The sequence below is a fragment of the Cyanistes caeruleus genome, chromosome 1 (genome assembly GCF_971803275.1).
Source record: "Cyanistes caeruleus chromosome 1, bCyaCae1.hap1.1, whole genome shotgun sequence".
In the NCBI taxonomy this organism is placed as follows: Eukaryota; Metazoa; Chordata; class Aves; order Passeriformes; family Paridae; genus Cyanistes; species Cyanistes caeruleus.
Window position 1 is genome coordinate 143486776 of NC_141701.1, and position 26522 is coordinate 143513297.

At 37.6% G+C, this 26522-nt stretch overlaps 1 protein-coding gene across 2 annotated transcripts in view; it reads left to right on the top strand.

Annotated features, from left to right (window-relative positions):
- The window catches only part of NCAPG2 (non-SMC condensin II complex subunit G2), a 43168-nt gene extending 22759 nt beyond the window's left edge, over positions 1-20409 (top strand). For both annotated transcript variants that reach the window (XM_023921908.2, XM_023921907.2), the window contains exons 13-28: positions 500-652; positions 2272-2494; positions 3768-3898; positions 4366-4539; positions 6790-6860; positions 7109-7262; positions 7432-7605; positions 8099-8209; positions 8317-8460; positions 9236-9335; positions 9615-9799; positions 10580-10723; positions 12561-12664; positions 15803-15900; positions 16120-16225; positions 20077-20409. In XM_023921908.2, the coding sequence (XP_023777676.2) occupies positions 500-652; positions 2272-2494; positions 3768-3898; positions 4366-4539; positions 6790-6860; positions 7109-7262; positions 7432-7605; positions 8099-8209; positions 8317-8460; positions 9236-9335; positions 9615-9799; positions 10580-10723; positions 12561-12664; positions 15803-15900; positions 16120-16225; positions 20077-20128 (2124 nt within the window). In that variant the 3' untranslated portion in view covers positions 20129-20409. The remainder of the gene's footprint in view (positions 1-499; positions 653-2271; positions 2495-3767; positions 3899-4365; positions 4540-6789; positions 6861-7108; positions 7263-7431; positions 7606-8098; positions 8210-8316; positions 8461-9235; positions 9336-9614; positions 9800-10579; positions 10724-12560; positions 12665-15802; positions 15901-16119; positions 16226-20076) is intronic.
- The last annotated feature ends 6113 nt before the right edge of the window (positions 20410-26522 follow it).

The following is a 26522-nucleotide window of genomic DNA, read 5'->3' on the forward strand; positions in this document are numbered from 1 at the left end:
GGCATGTGAGAAATAATTGATAGCTTGGACAGAAAAATGAACTCCCTAAGCAGCATTTTCACTTGAAGATTCTGTGTCAGTTGAGACTTAAATTGAAGCTGTTGTCCTGTTAATCCTCACTTTCTCCACTACTGCTTCATGGAGGAGCTATCTTGGATAAGTAGAAAGTGCTGATTTAAAATGAATTGGAACAAAGAAATATATTTTTAATTTGAAATCAGCTTATTTTAGAAAGCTGAGTGTCCTCAGATAGAGGACAAGACCATGGTCTTAGTGTAGGTCTGATGCTGATTCAGCTGAGGTGAGTTCACCAAACACAGTTCACTGTAAATTTGAAGTAATCACAGCAGTTTTTACCAAAAAATATTACAAAAAACCAAGCATGCACAATGTCTGCCCCTGCTTTATTTGACATGAGAAGTGTCATGGTCTAGTTAAACAATTTTTAGCTACAGATTTTTCAGCTGTACTCTTTCAGGATTTGTTTTTTTAATTTTAGTGCCTACCAATAATTTTGGACAACAAACTAAGTCACCCACTCCTGGAACAACTCCTGCCTGCAACCAAACACAGTCTTCATGACAATTCTGAGAAAGTGCGAGTGGCTTTTGTGGAAATGCTGCTCAAAGTGAAGGCTACCAAGGCTGCTAAGGTAGGATAATGGCACTCAATAAATAACAAGGAGACAAAATCAAGGAATTTATGTTAAAAAAAAAAAGAAAAAAAGTACATTTTGAGACTTCTGCAGTGTTCCTAAAAAAAGAAAGAAGTAACCTGCTTTGCTCTGGTTATACTCTAAATATTTGTGGCACCCTGAGTGCTCTGTGGGCCCTTTGTTCTCTCTGTTGGATGGGCAGGGGAGAGCAGTGGGTTACAGCCACACTTCCCTCAGCTGCCCAACTCTTCTAAATGCCCAACACCTTAACCCTTAGCTTTTTTGCTTTGATTCTTATATTTTTATCATGTCTGTTCCTAATTTGTGGGCACATCCTTTGGGATTTTGGTGTCATAGTGATGTTTAATGTATTTTGTGTTCTGCTGTGGACTCTTATTTAGGGTGATACTGTCCAGCTACAGGTCTTGTAGCATCTTTGAGCTCTTATTCCACTCTCTAATGTTAATAGTTTCTTAATTTCAGTTTTATATTTTCATTTAACTGGTTTTGTCTCTTCCTAAGACTAATAAAGATATAAAACTATTACAAAGCTTCCAGAGGAGAGCTCTGAAGATGGTGAAGGGTGCAGAGAGAAAGCCATAGAAGGAATGGATGAGATCACTTGGTTTGTGAATTATTCTGAGTTTGCTGCCATTAAAGACAGAGAAAAAAGTTAATTCTCAATGTCAGGGATTTTTTAGGGGAAGAATAGATCAGGTTTACATAAAGAAAAATAAGATCCTAGTAAGTGTTAGATGTTTTTCAATAACTTCTTTTGATTTAGAAACCGTAATGTATATCCCTGATAAGTCCTGGGTTCACCTTAACCTTAATTTTTATGACAGTTCTAATAGGGACATCCATGGTTCAAATTCAAAGGGTAATTAGCTGCTTCAAATATTTCTACTCAATAGTAAAATAGGTTCCTTGGCGTTGAAAAATACTTTGTTTTTTAATTCAAAATTGTCCAACATAATCAATTCAGAATCATCTCAAAAAAAATTGTAAATGTAGTGTTACCACTGGCATAAGAGCTGTGTAGTCCATCTGAATTTCATAGCCTTTGATTTCTGTGTTACAAATAAACTGGAGCTCTACTAAGAGTGGGATGCATTCAATATTTAGTAGTATGGGGTTTGGGATGGTTTTGGAAAGACTGTTGATCCATACAGGTTTTTAAGGTGTACACAATACTTGTAAATAATTTGGTCCTACTTCTTCCTGTGAGGAGAATATGAAACATGGCACATAGTGACAGATAATTGTATTTTACGGTGATATCCTCGTAAAGTAAATAGTTCTTCCTGTATCTATGGAGTTGCATTAGTATTGCAGGTGTATTAAACTGGAATTGCTTGAACCACAGTTTTTCCAGTGAGTCAGAGATACCAGAAGATTTAAAACATCAGCACAGCAAATACCATTATTGCAGCAGAATTTGATCTCTAGTACATGTTGGTGTAAAAATAAAAAAAAATTAAAATTCTCATGTTTTCCAAGTTAATGTTCCTTACATTTGTATAGACTGTTGACATGGAAATCACTTACTGAAGGTGATGTTTTTTTTCTCCATTTTTATTTAACTCCTTTGAATATCTTTTTCTCACTTTACAAAGTTCTGGAATATCTGTCCCATGGAGCATCTCCTGTCCCGCCTTGAAGTTGATTCGAGGCCGGTGTCCCGGCGCATTGTGAACCTCCTGCTGAACTCCTTCTTCCCCACTACCCAGCCTGAGGAGGTGTGGTGTGAGCGCTGTGTCACTCTGATCCAGATGAACCCAGCAGCAGCCAGGAAGTTCTATCAGTATGCTTATGAATTTACTGGCCCCACCAATATAGGTAAAGTACAAAACATTGTGAGCTTTTGGAATTACTGATATCATGCCATGTAAATGCATTCTTCTTATTATTTCTGTAACAATGGTACATTGTTGCTGGATTTTTGGGGGATTAGCATAATATTAGTTTGTAGTTTTTGAAATTCTTGACACCAGCAATAAGCACAGCAGGTGAAGTCATCAGCTTTTTCAACAGTGAGGAGATCAAAGATTTTCATCTCTGCTTTTTGATGCTGTGCTGTACACCCCACCCCATGGTGGCACCAGTTCCTTCTGTTCCCCCTTCTCCCCACACAGACCTTACAGCTATCTCAGCTGATACCTATTTCTTATGTAGAAAAAGGGTAGCAAGTACCTGGTGCCTTAAGTGATTTGAGATCTTCACATGAAAGATTATATAGAAACTGAAAAAATGTTTACATCTGATAATCTGGTTATCTGGGATTTATGGATCAATATTTTCAAGTTGCTTTGGGAAAATCTAAAAAGTCTTCTTTCAGAAAGCTTCAGAAAGTTTCAGTGAAGAGGGCATGTACTGCCCAGAATGTCACTGCTTTTTAGGAAAGTCCTATTGAACCAAGTAAAATCAGGAAAATTTTGTTCCAGAGGAGTTCTGATAAAACCCAAGTAATGAGCATGGAGTGACTTGGGTGAAATGCCCAAACCATTGCCTCTCAGCTGATCATCTTGATAAGGTTATGAAATCAGCTTGTACTTCTATCAGAGTGGGCATAACCCTTTCACGTCTTCTAGAGCTGAGCTTCTCATTCAGGAGTACAATGATTGGGCTATGACATCTTTTCCAAAGAATGGGAATTGACCTAGAAGGGAATGTGTTCTAGAACGTGGGTCATTGGGTTAACACCTATGCCAGATTAAATTTAGGAGTTGTGGGAGCTTCCTCTGAATCTGATTTTGATGAGGTGGTGGTTATTTTTTTATTATACTGTTTTAACAATAAAATTAAAGACCCTGGTGATAATGTTGTCATTTCTTCTTCATACTTGAGGATATAAAACATGTTCACATTTTTTTCATTTTCTTTACAAGGAAATTTCTCCATTTTTTCCTAGCTTTTTCTGATTCTGTTGGCTACTTTTCATACTGTCTTTACAGTATGAAAATAACTATTATTTATAATTATTTATTATTAATTATTATTAAGCAATAATTCTTTATTATTAAAATATTATTATTTATAATTCTAATTAGAAGCATTTATTACTAACATTCATTATATATCGAATGTCTATTCTTATTCATTTTAAATGTAGCTAAATTGATGCTCACTATTCGGCGCTGCTTGAATGCCTGCATCCAGAAAGCAATGAAGGAGAGTCTTCATGATAGTGGGGATGATGATGGTGATGATGAAGAACATGGAAGTGAAAGGGAGAACAGCAGTGTAAGATAGTACATTTTATGCAAAATTCTGGTAACTTGTTTTCAGTGCTGCTTAATGTCACACAGGATGTGACAGAAAGTCTAAAGGAAGGCCCTTGGGCATCTCTGGAATTGGAAGGGTGGAACCACTGTTACTGGATTTTCATGTCCTGCAGCAGCAGAAATTTTGTCAAGTAGCTGGAATAAGATAGAAGGAATATGAAGCATATTTTAAATTATTAGTTGCCTAATTCTAGTGCTGATTACAAATTGGTTGGTTTTGCAGTTAAATTACTTTAAAAATTACCATTACAAGATATGTGAAGTTAGAGAGATTAAGACTGAATTGTGGAGTTCCTATTCTATGACAACCAAAATGTCTTTTGTAAAGGGACTAGAAGGATTTTCAGTGTCTTTTAAGCCTTATTTTGATTTAAATTTCTATTTGAAAACATAATGGGTAATATCATCTGAGTGTTTGTATTTCAGGTTTTGGATAATGTGTTGTCAGTAAACGACGTGGCCAGCATGGCAAGCTTGTTGGAGATCACTGTAATACTCTGGAGAAGTATCCACAAAGCACTAGATCACAATGAAGATGCCAAAGATTATGCTATCAGGAAGTTTGCTTCTGTACTTCCTGAATATTTTAAAGTATTTCGGGTAAAGAAAGCCTAGATTTTCCTGTATTTTCTCAGTATTTTCTTCAGATGCTTTCATGTTTTATGTTTTATCTATTTTTATGGCATTAAATATTCTTTTTTATTGTTGCTATAAACTATAAACAGCACAAATTGGTAGAAACTATTCTCCAACTTCAGTGTCTGACTGATGAACCATTATATAAATAGTCAGCTCAGAAATACTTATGCAATAAATTGCTCTCCTTGTAAGGTTTTCCTAGGGTTTTATTCTTTTGAATGCTTTAGAACTTTTGGAAAACAGTAAACACAAATGTGCCATTGCAGAATAAATACTCATTGTACATTGGAATCCACATATTTTTCTACCCACTGTCCCCCAGACTCTTCCAGCAGCACCACTCATGATTCAGCTGCAACTGAAGCAGCTGAGGCTCTTTTTTCACTGCATATGGGCTGGCAGCGTACACTCACAGCCCAGAAAGCCAAATATGTCCTTCTGACCTGCTGGAGTGAGTCCAAAGGAAGCCACCAAGATGAGAGGGATGGAGCACCTCTCCTAAATGGAAAGGCTAAAAGAATTTGGATTGTTAAGCCTGGAAAAGAAAAGGCTTTGTAGTGAACTAAACTGCCACCTTCCAGTGCCTGAAGGGAGCCTGCAAGAAAGACAGAGAGGGACTTTTTTCAAGGGAGTGTAGTGACAGGACAAGGGGCAATGGATCCAAACTATGAGAAAGTAGGTTTAGATGAAATACTAGGAAGAAATTCTTTACTGTGAAAGTGGTGAGACACTGGCACAGGTTGTCCAGAGAAGCTGTGGATACCCCATCCCTGGCAGTATTCAAGGCCAGCTTGGATGGGGCTTGGAACAACCTGGCTAAGTGGAAGGTGTCCCTGCCCATGGCAGGGTGGTTGGAACAAGATCTCTTTGTCCCTTCCAACCGAAACCATTCTGTGATTCTGAGGTTTCTGCTAATTTGAATACTCTCTAATGATCTGTTGATGCATTTATTTATTGCCTTGGTTTGATATAGGCAGTTAATTAAAATAAGTAATTTTCAAATTGTCAGTCTCCTTGCTGTAGTTTTTTTTAGTGTTATTCTTGAGGAGGGTGCCATCCTAAGAGTCGCCAGTAGTGGCTGCTGCACCCAGAGTGAATTTGGAAGGATTACATACTGGATATCTTTTTCTCAGTTGATGGCTTTTATGTTGAAGTATCCTGAAATATGGTGGCTGTTCCACTGCAACTTTGCTTTAGATAATCAGGGAGTGAAAAGCAGCTCATTGCAGCATATTATTCTGCAGCACAGATATGTGAGTGCTCTTTACCCTGAAAGCATTTGGAAGTTGTCAAAGACATTCCAAATCTTTTTGGGTTGAGGATGTAACATCCTTTCTGAAAGGGCCTGGTGAACAGACAAGATATCCAGCTTTAGCAAACAACCTCTTTGACTTTGATATTCTTATAGTGAGTAAGCAGCTTGGATGTAAAAGGACCTGTCATCAAGGGGCTTAGTTCCTAAAAGGCTACAAACATACTGAAGCAGCCTGTCTCTTTCCTGAAAAAGCTACAAATATATTTTAAAAGTTCTTTTAAAAATATGAGCTCTAAAAACGATTTTATATTTTGGAATGGCCAAGTAGGTGATAATTTCATTTGGCTGTTTCCATGAAGCTTGGACATAGAGAGAAACTATTTTTGAAGAGTTCTTAACATAGATTGGTTTCTGTATAACCCGAGTGAGATGATGTTGTGGCCCAGACCATGCATTATTTCATGTTGTAATGAATAATAGTGCATTAAACATTACTACTGTTATTTATATAAGAACCTTTTCCTTTAGAGTCTTTTTAATAAGTTTGTGGTGTGAATGAATATTCTTTTAAGGCATTGGTTACTTGAGAGGAGTTAGATGGTGTCATGGTTGTGCAATTCAATCTTAGTCACACTGGGAAAAAAAGTTAGGTAGAGCTGCTGTTTCTTTTGCAATGAGTATTACCTTAATGGATCCATGACTGATTATTCATGGTAGTTATTCTGGCAGTTTGTCAGAAAGCTGAAGGATACAACAATTGACCTCCAAAACCAAGAATTAGACATTTCAGATTGCAAGCTAATATTGATTTGAGTTTCTTTCAGCTCCATTTGTAGTGAAAAAGGGAAATCTTTAATCTAAGAAAATGTAATCGTACTTTCTCAGTACTCTCTTTAGTTTTGCTTGCATGTATGTACCTTCCATTTACATCATGTGGTGTAATTCTTTTATCCTAGGATGAGCGGTGCATGACTCCATTGGTTATTCTGGCATCCTTTCTGCCCCCTGCTGCTATTCCTACATTCAGGTACTGTTTGGAAATCCAAAATGCAAATGACAAGAAATTTCTTGTTGGCTGTATTTGTTCATTTTTCACAGTCTGATATATTAAATGCCTATTTGGATAAATTAAGACCCTAAAAACTGTGATAAGTCAGTAAAATTAGTGATGTTCAAGTCTAAGTTGTTGGTGAATCCTTTGTTTGTATTATACTAATTGTTTTCTGCACTTAAGGGTGTAAAGATAATGTATCTCTTTGTCTGTTTTCTTTTAAGCTGTGGCGTGGTTTCCAGACTCAGAAATATTGACAGTGGAGCTAACCAAGGCAAATATTCTATCCTGATTGACTGCCTGTGCCGCTGGGGTCAAGTGGGGCACATTATGGAACTTGCCTGCGATTGGCTGTCTGACTCACTCACCCCAACAAAGGTCTGCATATGCATATGACAGGGAGTATAGGAATTGCCAGACTTCTTTAAGGCATCATACTTTTTTAAAATAGAATAAGACTTTTTAATGCTATATTATTCTGCTTTGAAATCAGTTCTAAAGTCAGATACTAAGACTTGTACTGGTTTTGTGCTTCCTTCCTATTCAGAATACTAAAACATCTGAGCGTCGAGTACGTATCCACGTAACACAAGAATCAAAGCCAGACTTAGCAATTGACTACATTGAGTATTTATTGACTCATCCTGTCAATCGTGGTTGCCTCCTTTCTGTTCCTAAAAAGAAACTGAAGAACCTTTTGAAAATTCTTGGTGCTGCAAAGGTAATTTTCTCCTTATCAAAAACAGTGCTTATAAAATCAGAACTTAACATCATATATTGCCTGAGTCAAACTAAAGGCATCAAGAACAAATAAATGAGATTCATGATCCCCTCTCCCTTTGTAAAAAGATTTTCCTTTTTATTTGTACTTCCGACAAATACTCTAAACAGAAGTATAGTAGTTCAGAATTGTTTATAGATGGCAGATTTTAACCAGCTTCTCAGTTTTAGATATCTCAAAATTTTTGTGATCTAATGTTGAGTTTTTTTAAGGCACCTGACTTTCAGAATATGCAGATAAGGAACAGTCTGAAAATAAATTATGGCACTGCAAAATGGAAATATTAAAGTATGCTTGTTGCTTTTTTGGTCTTGGTGCTTTGCTGTTTTTATGGGTTTGGGGTTTTTTTTTTACCTTTTGTTTAAAGCTGTTGAGGAAAGAAACATTTGAAAAGATTTTCTGAAAAATATAAATGTAAACCTTGATATTTCAGCGGGTTCTTGGCTCAATTCTGAAAGGAACAGATTCTGGTGTCTGGAATCAAGCAACCAGCCTAAGAGCCTTCAGTCTCTTTTGCAGATTGAGTATTCATCTTCAGCACAAGGTATGCATATAGCTTTCCAGAATAAGCTGGAGTTACAGTTGACAGTATAAGAAAATTCAAAAACAACTGGAGACACAATTGGTAAACTTCCCATTGTTTTTTTACAGTTTTCTGAAGAAGGAGAAGATTACCTTTCACTTCTGAAGGAGACAGGCGCTTGGATAGAAAGTCAAGTTGTACCTTTTATACTAGCAAGTGATCAAGAGAATGGCATTTCAAAACACAGTGATGTTTCTGAATTAATTATCCAGGTTAGAAGATTCTTATAATATAAATCAAGCTGCCTTCAGTTTGAAAAGGTGTAGGTGTAGCAATTTGTATGCAGACAAACTGCACTGGCACTTGTGTCATCATTTACAGTGTCCCTTACCCCTGATCTTGATTTGTCCTTCAAAGAAAGCATTTGATGATGTAATGTGGGTGACGTTTTAGCTAGTTCTGAATTGTTTTCTGTTGCATTCCTCTGACATTTCATTTAACCCAAGGTGGTTTTTAGCACTGAGCTTTTACCAGATTATGGTGAAAGGAAAGATTTGGCTAACTTTGGTCCCAGTCAGTGTCCTTGAACAACTCAGTTCACATATACACAGACTGATTAAAAATTCTCAATCTGTCTATGTCTGTCTCATAATAATCTCTTTAGCATGTAACAGCTCTGTGTCTGTAGGGAAAAGCTCTTTTTGTCTGCTTTTTGTCTGGTTTCAGTTTTGCTATTAAAGGCAGGTAAGACGTCATATTTTGCCTCAGTACATGATAAGTATCAGTGCCTTTGATCTGAGCCTGAGTAAAAAAGAGAGGATTTACTGCCTTTTGAGAAATCATGTGCTGTTGGGAAAGGGCAATGGAAACATTAGGAGGACTGCTTGGAATTTGTGCTTGTCAGCAGGTGTGAACTGAGTAACTGCAGTTAGTTACACCAGCTCTCAGGGCATCTTGGCTAAGAGTGGTTTTACTATGTTTGAGTTTTGTTGAATGGTTACTTTACATAAAGTTTGGGTTTCCTATAATTTTGCACCTCTCTTCTAGGCCTACCTGACAGTGTGTAAAGATGTCATAATGGTGGGCCTGGGAAATGTCACGTTTCAAGTACACCTTTTAGAAATGACTCTTCTGATTATGCAAACAGGTACCCTATTTTGTACTAATAGCAACAACTGCATTTATACTTAGCTGACTTTTCTTGTATTGGCAAGTTAGTTAATCCCTAACTTTTAAGGGTTGGAGGGAACACTGGATTCATACTTAAAATATTAATTGGACTGTATGAAAATTTCAGCTAAGGGTTCTCAGAAACTAAATGTATTGTCTACACTTGTAAGCTATCACTGTGTGTTGTATCTGAGTTTCATTCTAAGCTTGTACCTGATGAGTATCACAGCTTTCATATTGTGCTATTTTTCTCTAGAGAGAGGTGGCTTTTGTGCTCCAGTGTTGCTGTGTACGCTAAAAGAAATTATTGAAGCTTCTTTAAATCAGAATACTGAGACAGAGGAAGTGACAAACCTTTTCCACACTCTACAGAACGTCTTTCAGAAAATTTTAGAATGTGTGGCACATAGACTTAAGAAAGAACAGGAAGAAGGGATTCAGGTATCACAGTTCAAATTGCTATGTAATTGCTAATGTCTAGATGAATCCATAATTTTTATGCAAAGGGGTATACTTAGGCACTTTGTGGTTGTTACCTCACTATGACTTACTGTTTGGGTAGACATGTGATTAAATTTTCAGTTGAATTCTCTAAGTTTTCTTGTTACCATTTTTTTTTTTTTTCGATTTTGGTCTCATCATGACAGCAGAACTTGTAAATTGCAGAACAAATTCCTTCTGTTCCAATGATCCTGGACCTTGCTGGTACTTCTAGGTTGTCTAATCTTGTCTGCAATTAGATGAACTTCCTCAATCCAGAGCAAAGGATTTTTTAATATATGTTATGATCTTGGAGGGAGGAGAAATTTTCTTCATTATTTATTTCTTTTTGCCAGAATGATACCAACTTTAAAATATGTATGATGTTCTAAAATTCTTGAAAATCTCACATCTTAACGGAAAAGTTGACTTCTTATATTTTAAAGCAGATACTAAATGTGTAGTAGTGAAATGGGTGGATCATTCTGGGAAATCTGACAATCTCCTTTTCAGGACTCAAAAAACATTCAGTTCTTTTTTGTAAGAAGCACTGCCTTGTTAATTTCTCTCAAATATCTGAGTAGAGTTCCCAGTTGTTGCTGATTCCCCCTCTGATCCCAAGTGACTAGGATACCTCAAAGATTTCAAGGTGTGGTCTGCACTTCACAGAGACTTGCTGGTATATTTCAATTATACTCAAGCAATATGAAAAGAAATATGTGTTTTTCTTTCTGGTTTTAGTTGATTCACTCTATTCAGATGCCTCTTGGAGAATTCATCCATTCACTGCAGTGCTGGCATTCCTTGTTCCCAGCAGTTCACCAGGGTGTACTCTCCACTCTCTTGGCTTCAATAGTAGCAGAGATAAATTGTGTGCTACAGAAGGTAAAGTTAATCCTGATTTTTCTATTTAACACTTTTCAATTTTTATGTGTTATGTTGGAGCAAAAGAGCTTTATTCAGAAAATTGGTCTTTGTATTGCAGATGAGGATTTTTGTGTGTGTTGGCATGGAATAAACAGGAAATTTAATTTGCTCTAATTTCATATTAGAGTTTATTGCTCAGATTTCTGACTGCAGTTGTGTAGGAGCAGACTTGTCTGGGTACCTATTGCAGTATCTGCATATGACAGGAGAACTTAGCAGTTAGGCAGTGTTGGAAATTAACAACGTGGGTTCTGGAATATTCCCTCTGTGCTTTTGTAGTGGGACTGGCTCGGCAGGAGTCAGTTTTCCTCCCTGGAGTTCCTGTGCTGCTGTGGTTGGCATTTGTGGCCAAGGCACTGTTGAGGACACACCAGTTTGTTTTGGCTGTTGCTGAGCAGTGCTTGCAGAGTGTTCATGTCTCCTGGTTCCTTCACCTTCACTCTGAAAAAAAGGCTGTGTGTGTGAGGCTGAGAGGCGACACAGCCAAGACTGTGGACCCAAACTGATCAAAGGCTTATGCCACACCATACAGTGTGTGTTCAGCAATTAGAGCTCAGGGAAAGACAGAGAACAGGGGCTTGTTCTAAACTTACCTCACTTCGTCTCACCCAGATTAGGGAACTTGGGAAGTGAACTGATGTGTGACAGATTCCCATTCCATATTCTTGGAATGGTCCCATAAGGTTCTGTAGTTCTCTTTCAAAGCAGGCTGATGTCCTGCTTGGCATTCTCTGCTTCCATACAGAGACATTTCATGTGCTGCATCTCTTTTTTGGGTTCCTTTGGTTTTTGGTGCAGAGGATTTCCAAATATCTGATCTGTGTTGCTTTGGAAAGTAAAGAAATAATCTCTGATATTGAAAAGAAAGTCGGACAGAGGTTATTTCATGTTCTGAAAGTCCAAGGAACCACAATTGTCCTTGAAGGAGAAGGGCAGTGTTCCCATCCCATTTTTCTAATGCAGATAGTGTTAGGAGCAAATATGATTAGTGAGATTGGAAGCTTTGAGAACTAAAAAGGAAGAGCTGAGGCTCTTTAGTAGAGGCTGTACTTTTGCTGTGGGTTCTGGATGTGTCAGAAACTGAGCAAGAAACAGTTGCCAGAAAGTACACAGAGCAGCTTCCAAGGGTCTGTTCCAGCAGGCACTGAAGGAGTACCAGCTGTTTGCCTGCAGATATTGATGTATCAGCTGAGAGACTGTAGGGTGACAGGTGCTCTTTACAGATGATGCAGAGGAAACATTACTGGGCTTGAATATACTGGAGGTTCATACTCATAGATTGTTTATTCCAGACATTCTGGAATAAACACCATCTGAGCTGGTGTTTTCCCTGCCCCCAGGTTGTTGTAAATCAAAATTCAGTTGTAACTAAATACTTGTCATACTATCCAGAACTTTATACCAAAAAGAGCAGGTATCCAGAAAATCACTGTCTTTGAAGTTACATTAGAAATCATGGATGCACACTTCAACTTGGACCCACAGAGGGGACTCATTTGTGTTTAATAGGCTTTATAAAGGGTGTAGTTAAATGAAATTTCCGGTGAAAGTAACTGCAGAGAATATTTGCCTTGTTACAATTACTGTTTATGTGGTTTAGTTTCAGTCATTCTTATTTAAATTAGTTTTGTTTATTTGGACACAAGAGAGTTGGATTAAAGCTATTCAAAGGATACTTGTGAATGTTTAAATTATTTAAGGATAGGTCCTGGTTAGTGTAATTATTGAAATACAATATTCTGCATGCATATCTTTCTTGAGCTATAATGGTTGTTGACTTTTTATTCTGTTTAAGGCTTCCAGTGAAGAAGACTTGACTATGCCAAAGACTATTTCAGACCTTCCCCCTCTTTCAAGCAGTTTAATGGCTATAATTTTGAAGTCAGTTAATGTTGTCAGGTAAATGTTTCTATATTAATTTTTCCTAGGCTTTTGGTAATATAGAACAGTTTATATGTTGTCAATAAAATTTTAATTTCTGAATTCAAATAAACTTTGAGGAACTAGTTTCTTTCTAAATTTATTTGGACTATTTAATAATCTCCTTTTCTTGACATACTGCCTGTAGATATTGATTGCTGGGGTTGAGTCCATTTTTTTAACCAAGAGTTCTTCTTATTTACAAGACTGTTAATCATGATGAGTTTTTTAATGATACATCTTGGCTTGCTTCTTTCATTATAATACTTATAAAGCTGAGTCTCCTCAACACAGAGGTATTAAGATGAGATAAAATATTTGCCAGAAATAGAATTAATCCTTTAGTTGAACATCTGCAACGAGATACCTATGGCTGTATTAAAGTCACAGCATTCAAAATAGAAAGTATCTGAGTGCTAAAAGCCTCCAAAAGTGGGCTTGTGTTATTTATTTTTTAAGATTTAAACTGAGGGGGAGGGTATTTGCTATATTTAGTGAGGGCTCTGAATATCTTTTAAAAGTATCACAACTAAATTTCATTTTGCATGGTTTGTTCATACTCAATTTTTCTTTACATGACTGTACACACTAGACTTGTTTTAAATTATAAAGGGGCTTAGAAGTCCTATTGCTCTCCCTGACTTACCACAACTAATTCCTCTTCTTAGCTTCCACATCTGACAGGCATTGAATATCCCTGTCTCTCCTGTCACGATGTGTCTTTTTTCTTCTCAGTCCTTCTCTAATTCTAGCTGAACTTGCAAAGCAAAAGACTCCAGAGACTCTAGCAATAGTCCTACTAATCCAAATCTTGCACTTGCTTGAGGCAGCAGCTCTCCATCAAGGTCTTCTCTTCTAGTGAAACAATTATTTTACATATCTCTTTTCAAAAGAGATGCAGAAAATCAGATAATTCTTCTGAAACTTTTTCTTGTAGTAATCAAGGTGAATCTTGTCCATTCTTGGTGGAAAAAAAAACTGCAAGTTTGATCCAAATTGTTTCTGAGTACTTGGGAAAAAATGTATCTTCTATAATTTATCTTTTTGGAGCAAAGATTTGGAGATAATTTCCATCTGGTTCAACTGGTGCTTCAGAATTGAGACTGCTTTTAAGGCTCTTTCACAAATCTGTAGTGATAGGCTATAATCAGAATCCAGTAGCAAATAATTTGGTGTTTCAGAAATCTTTATGTCAACCTGAACACCTTTGACTTTACAAAATCTGATGTGTCTTCTCTGTGAGCTCACAGTCATCTTGCTCTGAGTTCTGCAGAATCTGTTTTATTTTCAGTGCTAACCAGTCAGCCTCTAGCACTGAATTTCAATCCCCATAGCAGTGATAATAGTGGGAAGCTTAGCAATGCCTGTCCAATTGTGTGAGTATTCTCCATTTTAGTAGGAAACTATCTGTATAAAGACTATTTCAGACCTTCCCCCTCTTTCAAGCAGTTCAATGGCTGTAATTTTGAAGTCAGTTAATGTTGTATATTAATTTTTTCAAGGTTTTTGCTAATATAGAATGGTTTTTATGTTGTCAATGAAATTTTAATTTTTGAATTAAAATAAATGTTGAATAACTAGTTTTTGAATTTACCTCTGAACCTTATAGGTATTTTTAAATAGCTTATTGTTCCGTTCTATTTTCTTTGCCTGCAGGCTCATATGACCTTTTTTTGGAGGGAGGTGGGGAAAGGCAGCTGCAGTGAGTCTTGTTACAGGTTAATGAAATTCCAGTGTTCCTTCATGGGGGTTAAGAGTGTGCTTAGTGACCCAAACAATGCTAACAACGAAGTCAGGACTCTGATCCCAGTAGTGTCCCTTAGCAATTTAAGGCCAAGGTGAAATGGAATCAATGCTTGGTCATGTTAGTCCACAATGATACAATGAAACTGATGCTATGCCTGAGCAACTTCATAATGCTTATTTCTGAAGCTAAAGATTTTTCATCTTTCTCAGCTCTTAGAAGCAATATTTGAATTTCTGCAGAAGGTTTTTACTGAATTGGTTCTTAACTGCATATTTCATTTTGATATCTTAGCACAATAAAAGCCTGAAGAACAATTGAAGTCAGAACTGGCAATGTATGATGTTCTGTTTTCATAACAGATAATAATATTGCTAAAGGTATTTTGAAATATGTTAGGGAAAGTTACTCTAATGTAAAATTGCTGCTCTCAGTTTCCCCTTTAGTTGATCACAGAACATTTAGCTATGTGCTCTGAGGATACCAGGATTTCTTCCATCTCCTGTTTTATCTGCCTTGTTCTTTTATTTTGCTCTGGTTTTGAGAATTGCTTCTGAGTTAAATTTGGGATTTTTGCCACAAACACTAATGACCAGTTACTGTTTGCATCCTGTGGTATTGACTTATTCCCTAGTGCAGTTCAGTCTGGTTGTTAGACCTCATCTGTGACTCTCATTTCATTTCTCTTACCTTGACATATATCCCAAAACATCACTAGAGTTTGCTGGTAATACTTTCATCTCATGCTAGAGGTGAAAAAATCTCTTAAGATACATATTGGGTTAGTATTTTACAAGGAGCTGCTGTCATGGTCCTGTTATTCAGTTATTTAGTTTCAGTAACTAAAATGTTGCTTGGAAGTGTTTCAGGACATTGTTTAGTTAAAAATGATCTTCACTGGGTTGTAATTGGAAGATCATCTATTTTAATATTAATGAGAAACACATTTAAGGTCAAAATGTTAACTCTGAGTAGGTACTAGCAAACCAGTGGAGCTATAGAATATATTTTTTCTAACTACTGTAGAAATTTGAGTTAGAAATTTCAGTACAAATTCTGTGAATTAAGTTCCAGTAGAACCACTGTTTTTTTCATGGATCAACTTTCCTAAAATATACCACAAGCTCTTCAATTTTCTTAACAGCCAGTTTTTCTGTTTGCAGACTTTCTTATTTTCTTCCCAAGCAATTTACCATGCTTTGATATTCTCAGTTCCAGAGACACATAGTTTTCAGTTACTCAATCACACTGCTTTGTCCTGCATGATATCTTTGAAGCTGTGGTGGCAGGGTAGCATAATTACAAATATGTTCTGTTCAGTTCTATTTTGAAATATGGTTTATAACACATTTTTTCTTTATTTTTTGCCTTAGGTCAATTTTAAATGAATTAATGGAGTACATTCTCTCTGAAGGAATTGAAGGAATTTTTAGTCTAACAGCTACTGTCTGCATTGTGAATATAATTAAAGGTCAGTTAAAACATTTTTGTCCTTTTTCCATCTTTCTTTTTATGTACTACATTGAAACACACAGTAGTTAATCCAGGACAGTGAAAATCCAATTTCATATCTAATCTTCCATTAAGCAATCTTTCATGGTTAAAGTTAGTCTATGAAAATATGGAACGATGGGGTTGTTTTCTTGAAAAATTATTATTGTTGTCCAACATTTCAACTCGTTTCAAATAGGTGGTAAGCACAAAACTTCACTTCTAAAGGATATTGCACCTGCCATTCAAAGGAAATTGATAGTATGCAAGGATGCTGCCACAGGAGAATTCAGCAGTGCTGAAAGGTGGGTGTACAGTGGGAAAGGAGCACTGAGCTCTCCTATCCCCTCTCTGCAATAATTGGTTCTGTTCTGTACTTACATAACACTGTTAGAACATTCTGAGCGATTGACTGCAAGGTTTAAAACACTGAGGGGGGGGAAGTGGGAGGTATTGAGCCCTGCACAGTATTAAATTTCCTGCCCTTATATCTGCTGTGATTGCAATCTTTACATATTTAGCTTCAGGCTTTTTTCATTTAATTTGAATGTGTTATCACTTGATCCTGTATATTGCAGGATTCACTTCTGAAGTCCAGGTCTGTTTGCAGCAGGGGTAGAACAAAACAAATAGTCCAGTTACTATTTCTTATTACTAGAAGATTTTTCTCCCACACTTTGGCATTGGATATATGAATCCAAACCTATGCTGGCAGGAAATATTTACCTGAGTATAACAATGACTTTGAGACCTTTCCACAGGTGATTTTATTTTGCTTTTTTTTGTGGGGGGATTTCAAATGTCATATCTGGTATATCTTTTTTGAAAAAAATTTTGAAAGTGATTGACTGCATTGTATTTGTAATCAGTTATCTCAGCCCTGTCTAGAGAATCATGATGATTGCTTTAGCCTTTAGTGTCTCACTTAAGTCTTAAAATTTGGGAACATCTGATTTCAGCCTAGTTATTGAATAGCCCATGGAATCAAAAAGTGTGCAAAGAAGCCATTATAAGCACAAATACAGAATGTGAAGAAATCACGCTGGGGTTATGGACATTAATCCAAAGTTACTGAGAAAGTTTGCAATGCACCACAGAGGCCTGAACTTGCAGAGGCCCTTGCAGTCTTTCATTCTTCAAACTAGTGATCCTTACTATTCAGTCAAACAATGGCTGTAGAGTAGACAGACTTTAAAATTAAAAAAACAAAACAAACCAAAGACCCAAACAAGCCAAAAAGCCCATTGTATAGGAACCTCATTGTATAGGAGCTTCATTTACTCAAGTTTCTTGCACGGCTCTCCCAGCCTGAGCACACTTCCCCAGTGTGCTCTTCTCATGGATCCCTGACCTAAGGCACGTTGTTCTCTGGCATTTTAGTGACTTGACATAGACATTGGTGGCTGAGCTGTGCCTCCATCCAGAGGATGGTGCTCTGGGGACCCGTCCAGAGTCTTCCTACCTGAAAGAGGCCTGCAGGAAAGCTGGAGAATTGCTTGGTTGTGAACAAAAAGGCCTTTGGTCAGGACCTAGCTTAGAAACAGAATCAAACATAAATAAACAAAACCCCATTCTTTTCCCCATTAAATTATTTTACGATGGGTTTCCAAGTATCCTACTAGAATATTTTTAATAATAATAATAGTAATAATAATAATAATAATCTGGAAAAGAGGGAGAGCAGCAGGGCATTGTGTTTCAGTTTGCACTTCTAATCAAGACAGTAGAAAAAGCTGTGAATTTAAAGTGAATCTTAACATGATTAAATAAATTGGCACATTAAAGTGAATAATTGCTGCCACTTGAGAGCACTACTGACTATAAATTTCAGTGAGAACACAGATAATTGCTTTATGAATCTATATGATCGTCTCTGCCCAGTGAACTGGGACAAATCAACTTGTATGTTGGGGCAGATGAAGAGTATAAGATGCTACACAGTGTTTTAATTTCATGATATATGAGTGGCTACCTTTGTATAATACCAGTCCAGGAGACAGTTGCAGACAAAATTCAAGGGTTAGGGATATGAATATGATAATGGGAATGGGAATTTTTCTGTGAATCAGAATTATAATGAAATTCAGAAGCTATCACAGCTTTGCAGAATTTGGGGGGGATTCATATTTGTACAGTTATGTTGGGTGTTTTTCCGCTCCAGAAAGGTAAAATAATTGATGCTGGAAAGAGGTTTGGAGGAAGTTCTGCAGTGATTAGGTTTTACATGATGAATTAAAGTGTGCTTGCAGTCTCACAGCTAAGACAGAACGTCAGACTAGGCTGGGCCTCTGGTGGCTTCTGATGTGCCATTTGTAGTGCTTTGCTGCTTGTGTGCTAATGTACAGCTAAAATGTGATTATACATGGTCTGAAGCGTGCCCTATTGTTTGTAAACTATTTTATCATCCTACTCAACTTACCAAATTTTAGTTATGGTATGCTGCAAGCTATATCTCTGGTCATTAATATGATGACAGACCTCTAACACACACTACTGTGCTGCTGCTTGCTAAAATACATTACTGGGTTTTAACTCATTCTTAATAATATTACTGTTTTTTGCTTCTGAATGCATTATCTCCTAATAACTCCTTGAGGGATTATTTTATTCAATATCCAGGTATACCAGGAAATGGTGACATTCTTTAATTTCCCAAGAGAACTGGTATTCTGTGCCAGCATCTTAACTTCAGACTTAGGAGTAATCTCTTACATATTAGCAATGAAAGAAAAAAGTAAAAAATGCTGTCTGGTGTAGTAATTAAGGTGCTGCCTTATACAAGGAATTGTCGCACTAATTCAGAAGCAAAACTTTTCAGTGCAATTTAGTCTTCCCTTTTCAGCTGAGTTAGTGGTTTCAGATGGTCCTGTGGGTCTGCATTTTTAAAATGCTGTTCAGCGCATTTAAAAATTCTGGACAACATACTGTATATTGAGAGAATTTCCTGAAAAGTAATGGCACGTACATTAATTTGGTTTATAAAATGCAAATACTTATGCCTAACACAAAAAATGCAGATAAAGCTGTCAATGCAGTCATTTGGAGGCTAAAGAAAAATGTCTAACGTTCTGTAAAACCTAATGTGCTATAGGATAATAACTCTTACTTAATACTGTGTATTTACTTTATTTACATTTTGATATATGAGTATTAGAATTTAAATTTAGCTAATGGCTGTGCTGAAAGATATTTCTTTAGTATTATTATTTAGCTAGCTTCCAAATTCTTCATTGCACTCTTCATTGCATGTGTAAATTATGGCTCTTGAATTGTTTTGGTTTATAACTCTGGGTATGATTTCTCTGCCTCCCATCTTTAAATTCCCTAGAAAGGTACTTGGTAAAACTGACTTCAGCTTGTCTGTTTGGGAAGAGCACAGTTATCCCAATTGATGCCTTTCGGCCATTGTGCCAATGGTCCCACATTAAAAATCCATTGGTTTTTTTTAGCCTTAAACTGTAACAAAATAAAATTTATACAAAGCAGCATTGCACCTAAACACACAGAACTTAACTAATTATCCACATTCTGCAGTACCTTGTAGCACTACCTTGCTTGGACACTGGAGTTTCATTCTGGTTTAAAGGCTGTGGCACTGTAGAGAGGGGTGTGTGATTAGAGTCAGAGCCGGACTAAAAAGGAGTGTGAGGGCAGCTGGATGAGGCAGCTGCTAATAAGGATAAGATAGAAAGCTCAGGCTGGGAAAAAAGTTGCCATGGGTGAGAACAATAAAGACTGAAGAGAGGGAGAAATGAAGAAAGTAAAAGAATGAAAAGTGATCTTAGAATGAAGTACCTGTAAAGGATTTCACTGTTTTGTTTGAACAAAAGAGTAACAATGCTGTGCAGAAAACGAGTGGGTTTTTTAACTAGATGATGAAATATTAGAAAATGTGCTTGAATTGACACAGTAATTTAAACTGGTTTGCTGCTGGTTATTCTAGAGACAGAGCTGATCAGCATAAAATATGGAAAAGTTGAAAGAAAAAGGATCCAGCTATTTCAAAAGTAATTTGTAAAGGCATTTTACTAAACTAATATGGACTAACTGGTCAAAGAAATCATGTAGTAGCTGTCCTCTGAGAATCAAATAGTTGAAGATTGATTTGGCATTTAGCATTTCTAATTCTGTTATGCATTGTTTTATGGCATTTCAGATTCCTGTATGAATCATCTCTGAAAATTTTGGATGAGTTTTTGAATCCTTGAGCACGCAGAAGCTTTTGTCATGAAAATTGAAGGAAGATGTATTGCTTTTTAAAAAACTTGTATTGTAAACTTGTGAATTGTTTAAGATTGTTTTCTGTTATTCTGTACATTTAAAGCAAGCAAAATGTATAAAAATGTATAAAAGAAATTATGTAATAGTATAGATTTTTCAACAGCTGCAAAGTTATTATTCTGTATAAAAATGTCTTCTTGGGGGGAGTGTAAAAACAGTATTTTTGTATCTTTGTTTTTGTAAAACAAATAAAATTGTATCATAGATACTCTTGAGACTGAGGTCACTCAGTCCCTGGGAGAACTAGACCATATTTCTAAGGATTGTGGAAATGAGTCTTACTTGAAGATATGTGAGGGTCAAAATGGTGATTTGGAATAGCCATCATGGCTTTACCAAGGGCAAACTCTGCCTTATCAATCTGATTTCCTTCCCTTTTGTAGAAGAAGAGAGAGCACAGAATGTCCTGTTTCCTATCCTTGGTGAAGACTTTTACACAGTCTTGTATCCTTAGAGCCAAACTGGAGGGAGATGGGATGGAGGGGTAGACTTGGAAGATGAGTGGGAAACTGGCTGGACCATCAGAGTGGAATAAAAATCTGCTGAGGGGTGAGATTGCCACACTGGCAGCTGTGGCTGTGGCACTGCTGAGGGCAGGCCCTGCTGCCAGGGCTGATTGGTGACAGGGTGAGCAGCAGCCTTGGATTGATGGCAGATGACAGCAGCTGGGAGCCACAGCTGACACCGAGGAGCATCTCCTGCTGTTCAGCAAAGACCTGGACCTGATGGACAAATCCTACACCATTCATGCAGGCACCTGCATGAGGGCACCTTCTTGCTGCCTGCAGCTGCCTGAAGGAGGATAAAGGACAGACATTCCCCAGAGATGAATGGAGGAGAATATGAGCCTACAGAAACAACTTGAGCAAGAGTTTCCTGTTGGACATGAAAAACAATCGTTATGAGAGTGAATTTGAACTGGAAGAGGTTACTCAGAAAATCTGTGGAACACCCATCCTTGGAGATGTGCAGAACTTGGCTGACAAGGAGGACTCTGACCTTCCATGGTATCACAGCTTTGGACTTAACCCTGCTGAGCTGGGGATTGGATCAGATTCTCCCTGAACTTCCTCATGATTTGAATATTCAGGTGATTCAGTACGCACTACACTAGGGGAAAGTGTCTTAACTATTAAATACATATTTAAGTAATATATAAATTATTTTATATTTAGCTATTTTTAAAAAATTTGGCTATTTTGATAAGTTAGTACTAATGATGCAGATAATGCAGGCATCTAAGCCACTTATTTAATTTTCTTCATGCTCTCCGAAGACTAAAACAGACTCTTCATTCTTGATTAAGATTTGTGCAAAGCTGTACCTCCCATCTGTTTAAAGAATGCTGATTGCACAATGTTATTTTGCCTTAATGGCAATACCTGTAAATTACCTGTCTGAGCTCATGGGGTGGTTCAAGCCCAGCCAGCAGCCAGGCACCACCTCAGTGCCTCCTCCCCTTCAGACATGGGGGCAGGACTGAAAGGGTACAAATCAAAAAGAAACAGTTGAATAATTAGGAAAATTTTTCTAATTGTGAGGAAAAGAGATAAAAAGAGAGGGAAATAAAACCACCCAGCCAGTCCCTAGGCAGTGTCCTCCTCACAACCTCTCCCCAGTTTATTGCTGAGCATGGTGCCATGTGGTATGACATCCCTTTGGTCACTTGGGGTCCCCTCCATACTCCTGATGCACTCCCAGCCTCCTTAGGGGTGGGGTGAGACACAGAGAGGCCATGATGTTGTGCAAGCCCTGCTCAGCAGTAGCTGAAACATCCTTGTGTTATCAGCATACATCCAAACCACAGCCCTATGCCAGCTACTGTGAAGGAATTTCTCTCAGCTAGAACCACACCTCCTGATGCTTTAGTTTTGTCTGGTTTAGGAGATTTGATAGAAATCTCAAAAAAACTATTCAGCCACAGACCAAAGTCGCATCCTCCAGCTTAGACCTGGAGACCTGGACAAGTAGCACTTGGTTGTCTACAGTTAAGTGAAGTGATTCTCAGGGTGGGCCTGTGCAAATGGCTATTGAGTCTCCAATGCTGCTTGAGTGGCACTGACACTAGAGTTAACCAATTTGGCCAAATTGAGATGGACTCTTCACTCTTGATTAAGATTCGTGCAAAGCTGTACCTCCCATCTGTCTAAACAGGCATCTACGCTGCTGGTTTTCTTTCTGTGGTAAGAGACTAAGGTTTTTCTCAATATCTGCTGTCAGTGCAAACATCAGAGCCATAGTTGCCCTCGGTACATAAAACTTCCCTACTAGATAAAAGCTGTTTTTAGCTGGAATGTTGATATTTGAAAGCAATGCAGTTCTTAATAAACAACCTGCAAGCTTTGCAAAAGGATAGACAGTGTGTGCATGGATTCATAGATTCCAGGTTTACCTCATCCACAGCAGTGGCCTGACCAAAGGAACTAATGCTGCCCCAGCAGGTAGCTGCAGATCTGCCAACTGTTTATCTCTCAACATCTTTATAAAAACTGTGTTCTTTGGCCTGCATTCTTCTACATCTGTTAACAGGCAGGTGTTCCGGTAATGACCTTTTAAATCTTCTGATTATACAAATTACTCAATGAATATGTAAATAAGTTTCTTTTTTCTGCTTCTCAGTCTCTCAGTATTTGCTCATATCATTAGATTAGAAAAGAATCCAAATTTACTGCCTTGTTTTTCTTCAGTATATAATTTTGCTTTTTTCATGGAGTTCATGGTACAGATGCAATAGCCCTATGCCTGAAGGAAATAAAGGTCATTCCATCAACATCAGAAATATGTGGATTTCCTTTGAAGAGCTCAGAGGTGATACTGCTAGGAAAGGTAAAAAATTTAAAGAAAAACCTTTGTCTTCCTGGTGGTTGGTACTCAAGTGGTTCTTAAGAGGGTTGAAATAATTTTCTGTTAGCCCTGCAGCTGGTGAACATATTTCAGCTCAATTTCTAGTGTGGCTCTACTAAACTGCTCTGCCATGAAAAAATGTTGTCTTTCTGCAACACAAATAATGGTGTTGGGATTCCTTGAGCCAAGGTCTGTCAGGGCTTTCTCCTTAGGCCTTTGTGGCAAATTTCACAAGAATATCGAAGGAGTTCTATGTTTCATTTGCTGTTCTCATTCCAAACTTTATTCTTGCAAAGATTTAAATCTACATTTTCCTTATGTTTGAAAGATCCAAATAAATAGGACATTTCTTGCTGTTATCTTTTGTAAACCTGTAAAACAGATTTGCTTCATCTTATTAATCAAAAGTGCTGTTGGGGAAGAGGTGTTGTTCTTTTGGTATGTTTGAAAACTTCCCTTAGTCTTGAGACAGGCCCTTTGAGATCCATTCAGCTTTTTGAAGAAGTTGAACCTGATTTTGATTAATAAAATTGCTGGAAAAATGAGCAAGAAAACACCAGTCTATGGCACTCCTTTGGGCAACTGGCACTGGCAGGTGCTGCCTGCAGAAGAAACTTTCTGGTCACAGTTGTACCTGTGAGTGCCATGTCTGGAGCTCTTCCCTTTGTGAATATGCATTCAGGAACAATGAGACTGGAGAAAGCAATAACTTTACTTTCAGTAATCAATGTTTGTAATGCCAATGTTCATTTACTTTGTTGTCTGGATGGATCTGCCACCTATCACAGCTTCAACTTGTGAGCTAAAGAAAAAACAAAAATTCTCAAGCTTCTTCCTTAGCAAATAAATGTTGAGATATAAAATCCAAGCATACAAACCTTCAGAATAGCCAGGGAAGTTAAAAAAAACACCTTGTACCTGTTGTTTACTCAGTGAGAGCTGCAACTCACTTTATATTTAAACTCCCATGTGCTGCTGCTCTCAAGTGTTCTGAGGTCTTCTGACTTTGAGGGCAATCAGACTAATTTTGACAAAATCTTTTACCTTACTTGAAAGATGCTTAGTGAAGGACACTCCTGATAATGGCTGTGATGTGAAATCATGACACACATGAACAGCAGTGTGAACTGATGAACTGGGGACACAGAACTTTGCATATTCTTTGGTGATCTGCTCCAGTGTGTTGCAAACCAAGACCATTGCAGAGTCCAGGCATGCCTGTGCCAGGAGCCCCTGTTGTGACAGCTGCTCATGTCCAAGAGAAGAGCATGGCTTACTACTGGCACCTTCCCAAGCAGCTGGCCAAGGGCAGCTTTCAGGAACAGCTGCAGAACTTTCCACGGGAGGCCAGCAGTTCTTCAGGTTCATTAAACCCTTGCAGATAGACACAGGTCTTGCCTAATCTGCTCTGGATATGAATTCTTGGTTCTGGACTCTGTGTGGCTGCTTGTCTGAGCATGACCTGAGGCACAGCTCCAGGCTTCCAGCAGTGCTGTAGCTTTGTCTTTCATTTACTCTGCAGTCTCTGGGGGTTTTTCACTTGGCTGGAGTGTTCAGCATAGATGTGTTCTGGGTCTTCTCTAATCACCTTCCACTCTCTCCAGTTCTGCATCATGGTTGTAGCAAAGTTGTAGAAATGATATGCTGTAGCACTGAGGAAATTTCATTCTCTATTGTATCTGTCACCACTCTTTGAAAAGTGTGGCAGTAGGAGTTCTGTTAATTTTATTTTGTTACTGCTCATGACTCTAGTACACAGAAACTGTTACCAGTCTTTTTCTCTTGTGTCATTCTTTTTAACCAGAGGACCACTTTTTCTTAGCAAAACAACTTGGTTCTCAAACACATGACTTGACAATTGTTTATTTCATGGTGCTTACATTACTTAAGATGTCACTTTACTAGTTTCTCCCTATGTAAAATTCTGGTATTTCGTTTCATATTCTGTCAATTTGTCCCAATTTCAAATATATGTTCAAACTTCATTAGTTTATGCTTATTTTTTGTGCTGTCATTAATGAAAATATCAAATAAGATGCTGTTCCAAAACATCATTAATAACTACTTTTCATCCTAATCTAGTTCCCTCTTCCATTCAGTTGGTTCCTTACCCATTTTACTACACCTACAATAAATCCTTGTCTTGGGTCAATACATTTTTATTATACTGCAGTAGCAGATGCTCTGCTATTAAGCCTTACATTTTTAGCAGGTACAGTTTAGCAGTTCTTGCTGGAGAGGCAGGTGAATCCTGTGTGACCCCATGCATCAAAGGACACAGAGGATAGAGCCAGCCCAGCTTCCTTTAATTCCTTTCTTTGCAATGTGCAATGGTGTGTGCTTCCTGCCTTTTGGGGTAATTATTAAACTTAAATTATTATTAAATTAGATAAACTTTGTGTTAGCTCAGCTTCCATCTAAATAAAGAATATTGATTTGGCTTTTTTTTTTTTTTTTTGTTTCCTACTATTGACATCCTTACCCACTGCCTAAAACGGTACCTGAGCAACAAGCTTCTTAGTGAAAAATTCAGGTCTGTGCACAGACCTTTCTGAAATCTTGCCATGATTATTAAAAATAGGTGTTTGCAACTTTATTTTCTCAGAACACCCTCTAAAGGAAAAATACAGCATCTGTAAAAGCCTACAAATCCAATTAGGCCACTCTAGGACAGTACTTAGAAAAAGAACCAAAGCAAAACAAAACAAAAAACAAAACCCAAAGTTACCCTACTTCCTGCTCTGGTTCTGCCTATTTAAGGACAGTTTGACTGTCCTGCACTGAGGGAAAAGCTCCTTTGACTGGATAGGCTCTTTTTACTGATCACACCGCCAAAAACTCTCCTTTCTTACACCATCTTCTGTGGATCCTCCAATCCTCCAATACACAGGATAAAGGACTTTTACTCTCAGTATTTTCTCAATTCTGCACAAAGAGAAATTCTAAGGCTTGTTCTGTATTTAAAAGTGGTCCTTTATTAAAGGGGATTGTCCTTCCTTACAAAAATTGTTACCTTTCTCTTCTATCCCCAGTTTGCCTTTCAGGGGCTGCTCTCTTGGTCTGCAGGACAGTGGTTTTCATGGGTCTGTCCCCCCACAATGTGTAAAACACTTTTTTGCCAGTGCCTGAGCTGGTCACTGGACACAGCAAATGAGTTTGCCTTGTGTACAGGAGCTGCTGGGAAATGTGCAATGACCTCAACAATCTATATTCAAACTCAAGGACAGTAGCAAAAATGTCTGAGATGGACGTCTGCACTCCATGTCCCAAGAATCTGATTTTTAAATGAAAGAACTTAAAGGTGGGTTTACCGTCTTCCAGATCAGTTTTTTTTTTCTTTTGTGTTTCCTATTGTCAGAATTTTAAAAGTTAATGTTATGCTAGGGCTCAAAAAGGATATAAACCCAGTCTATCTGCAATGAAATTGAGAACTGTTTGATGCAAGAAAGAGATCAAGGGATCTGATTACAGCCTCCT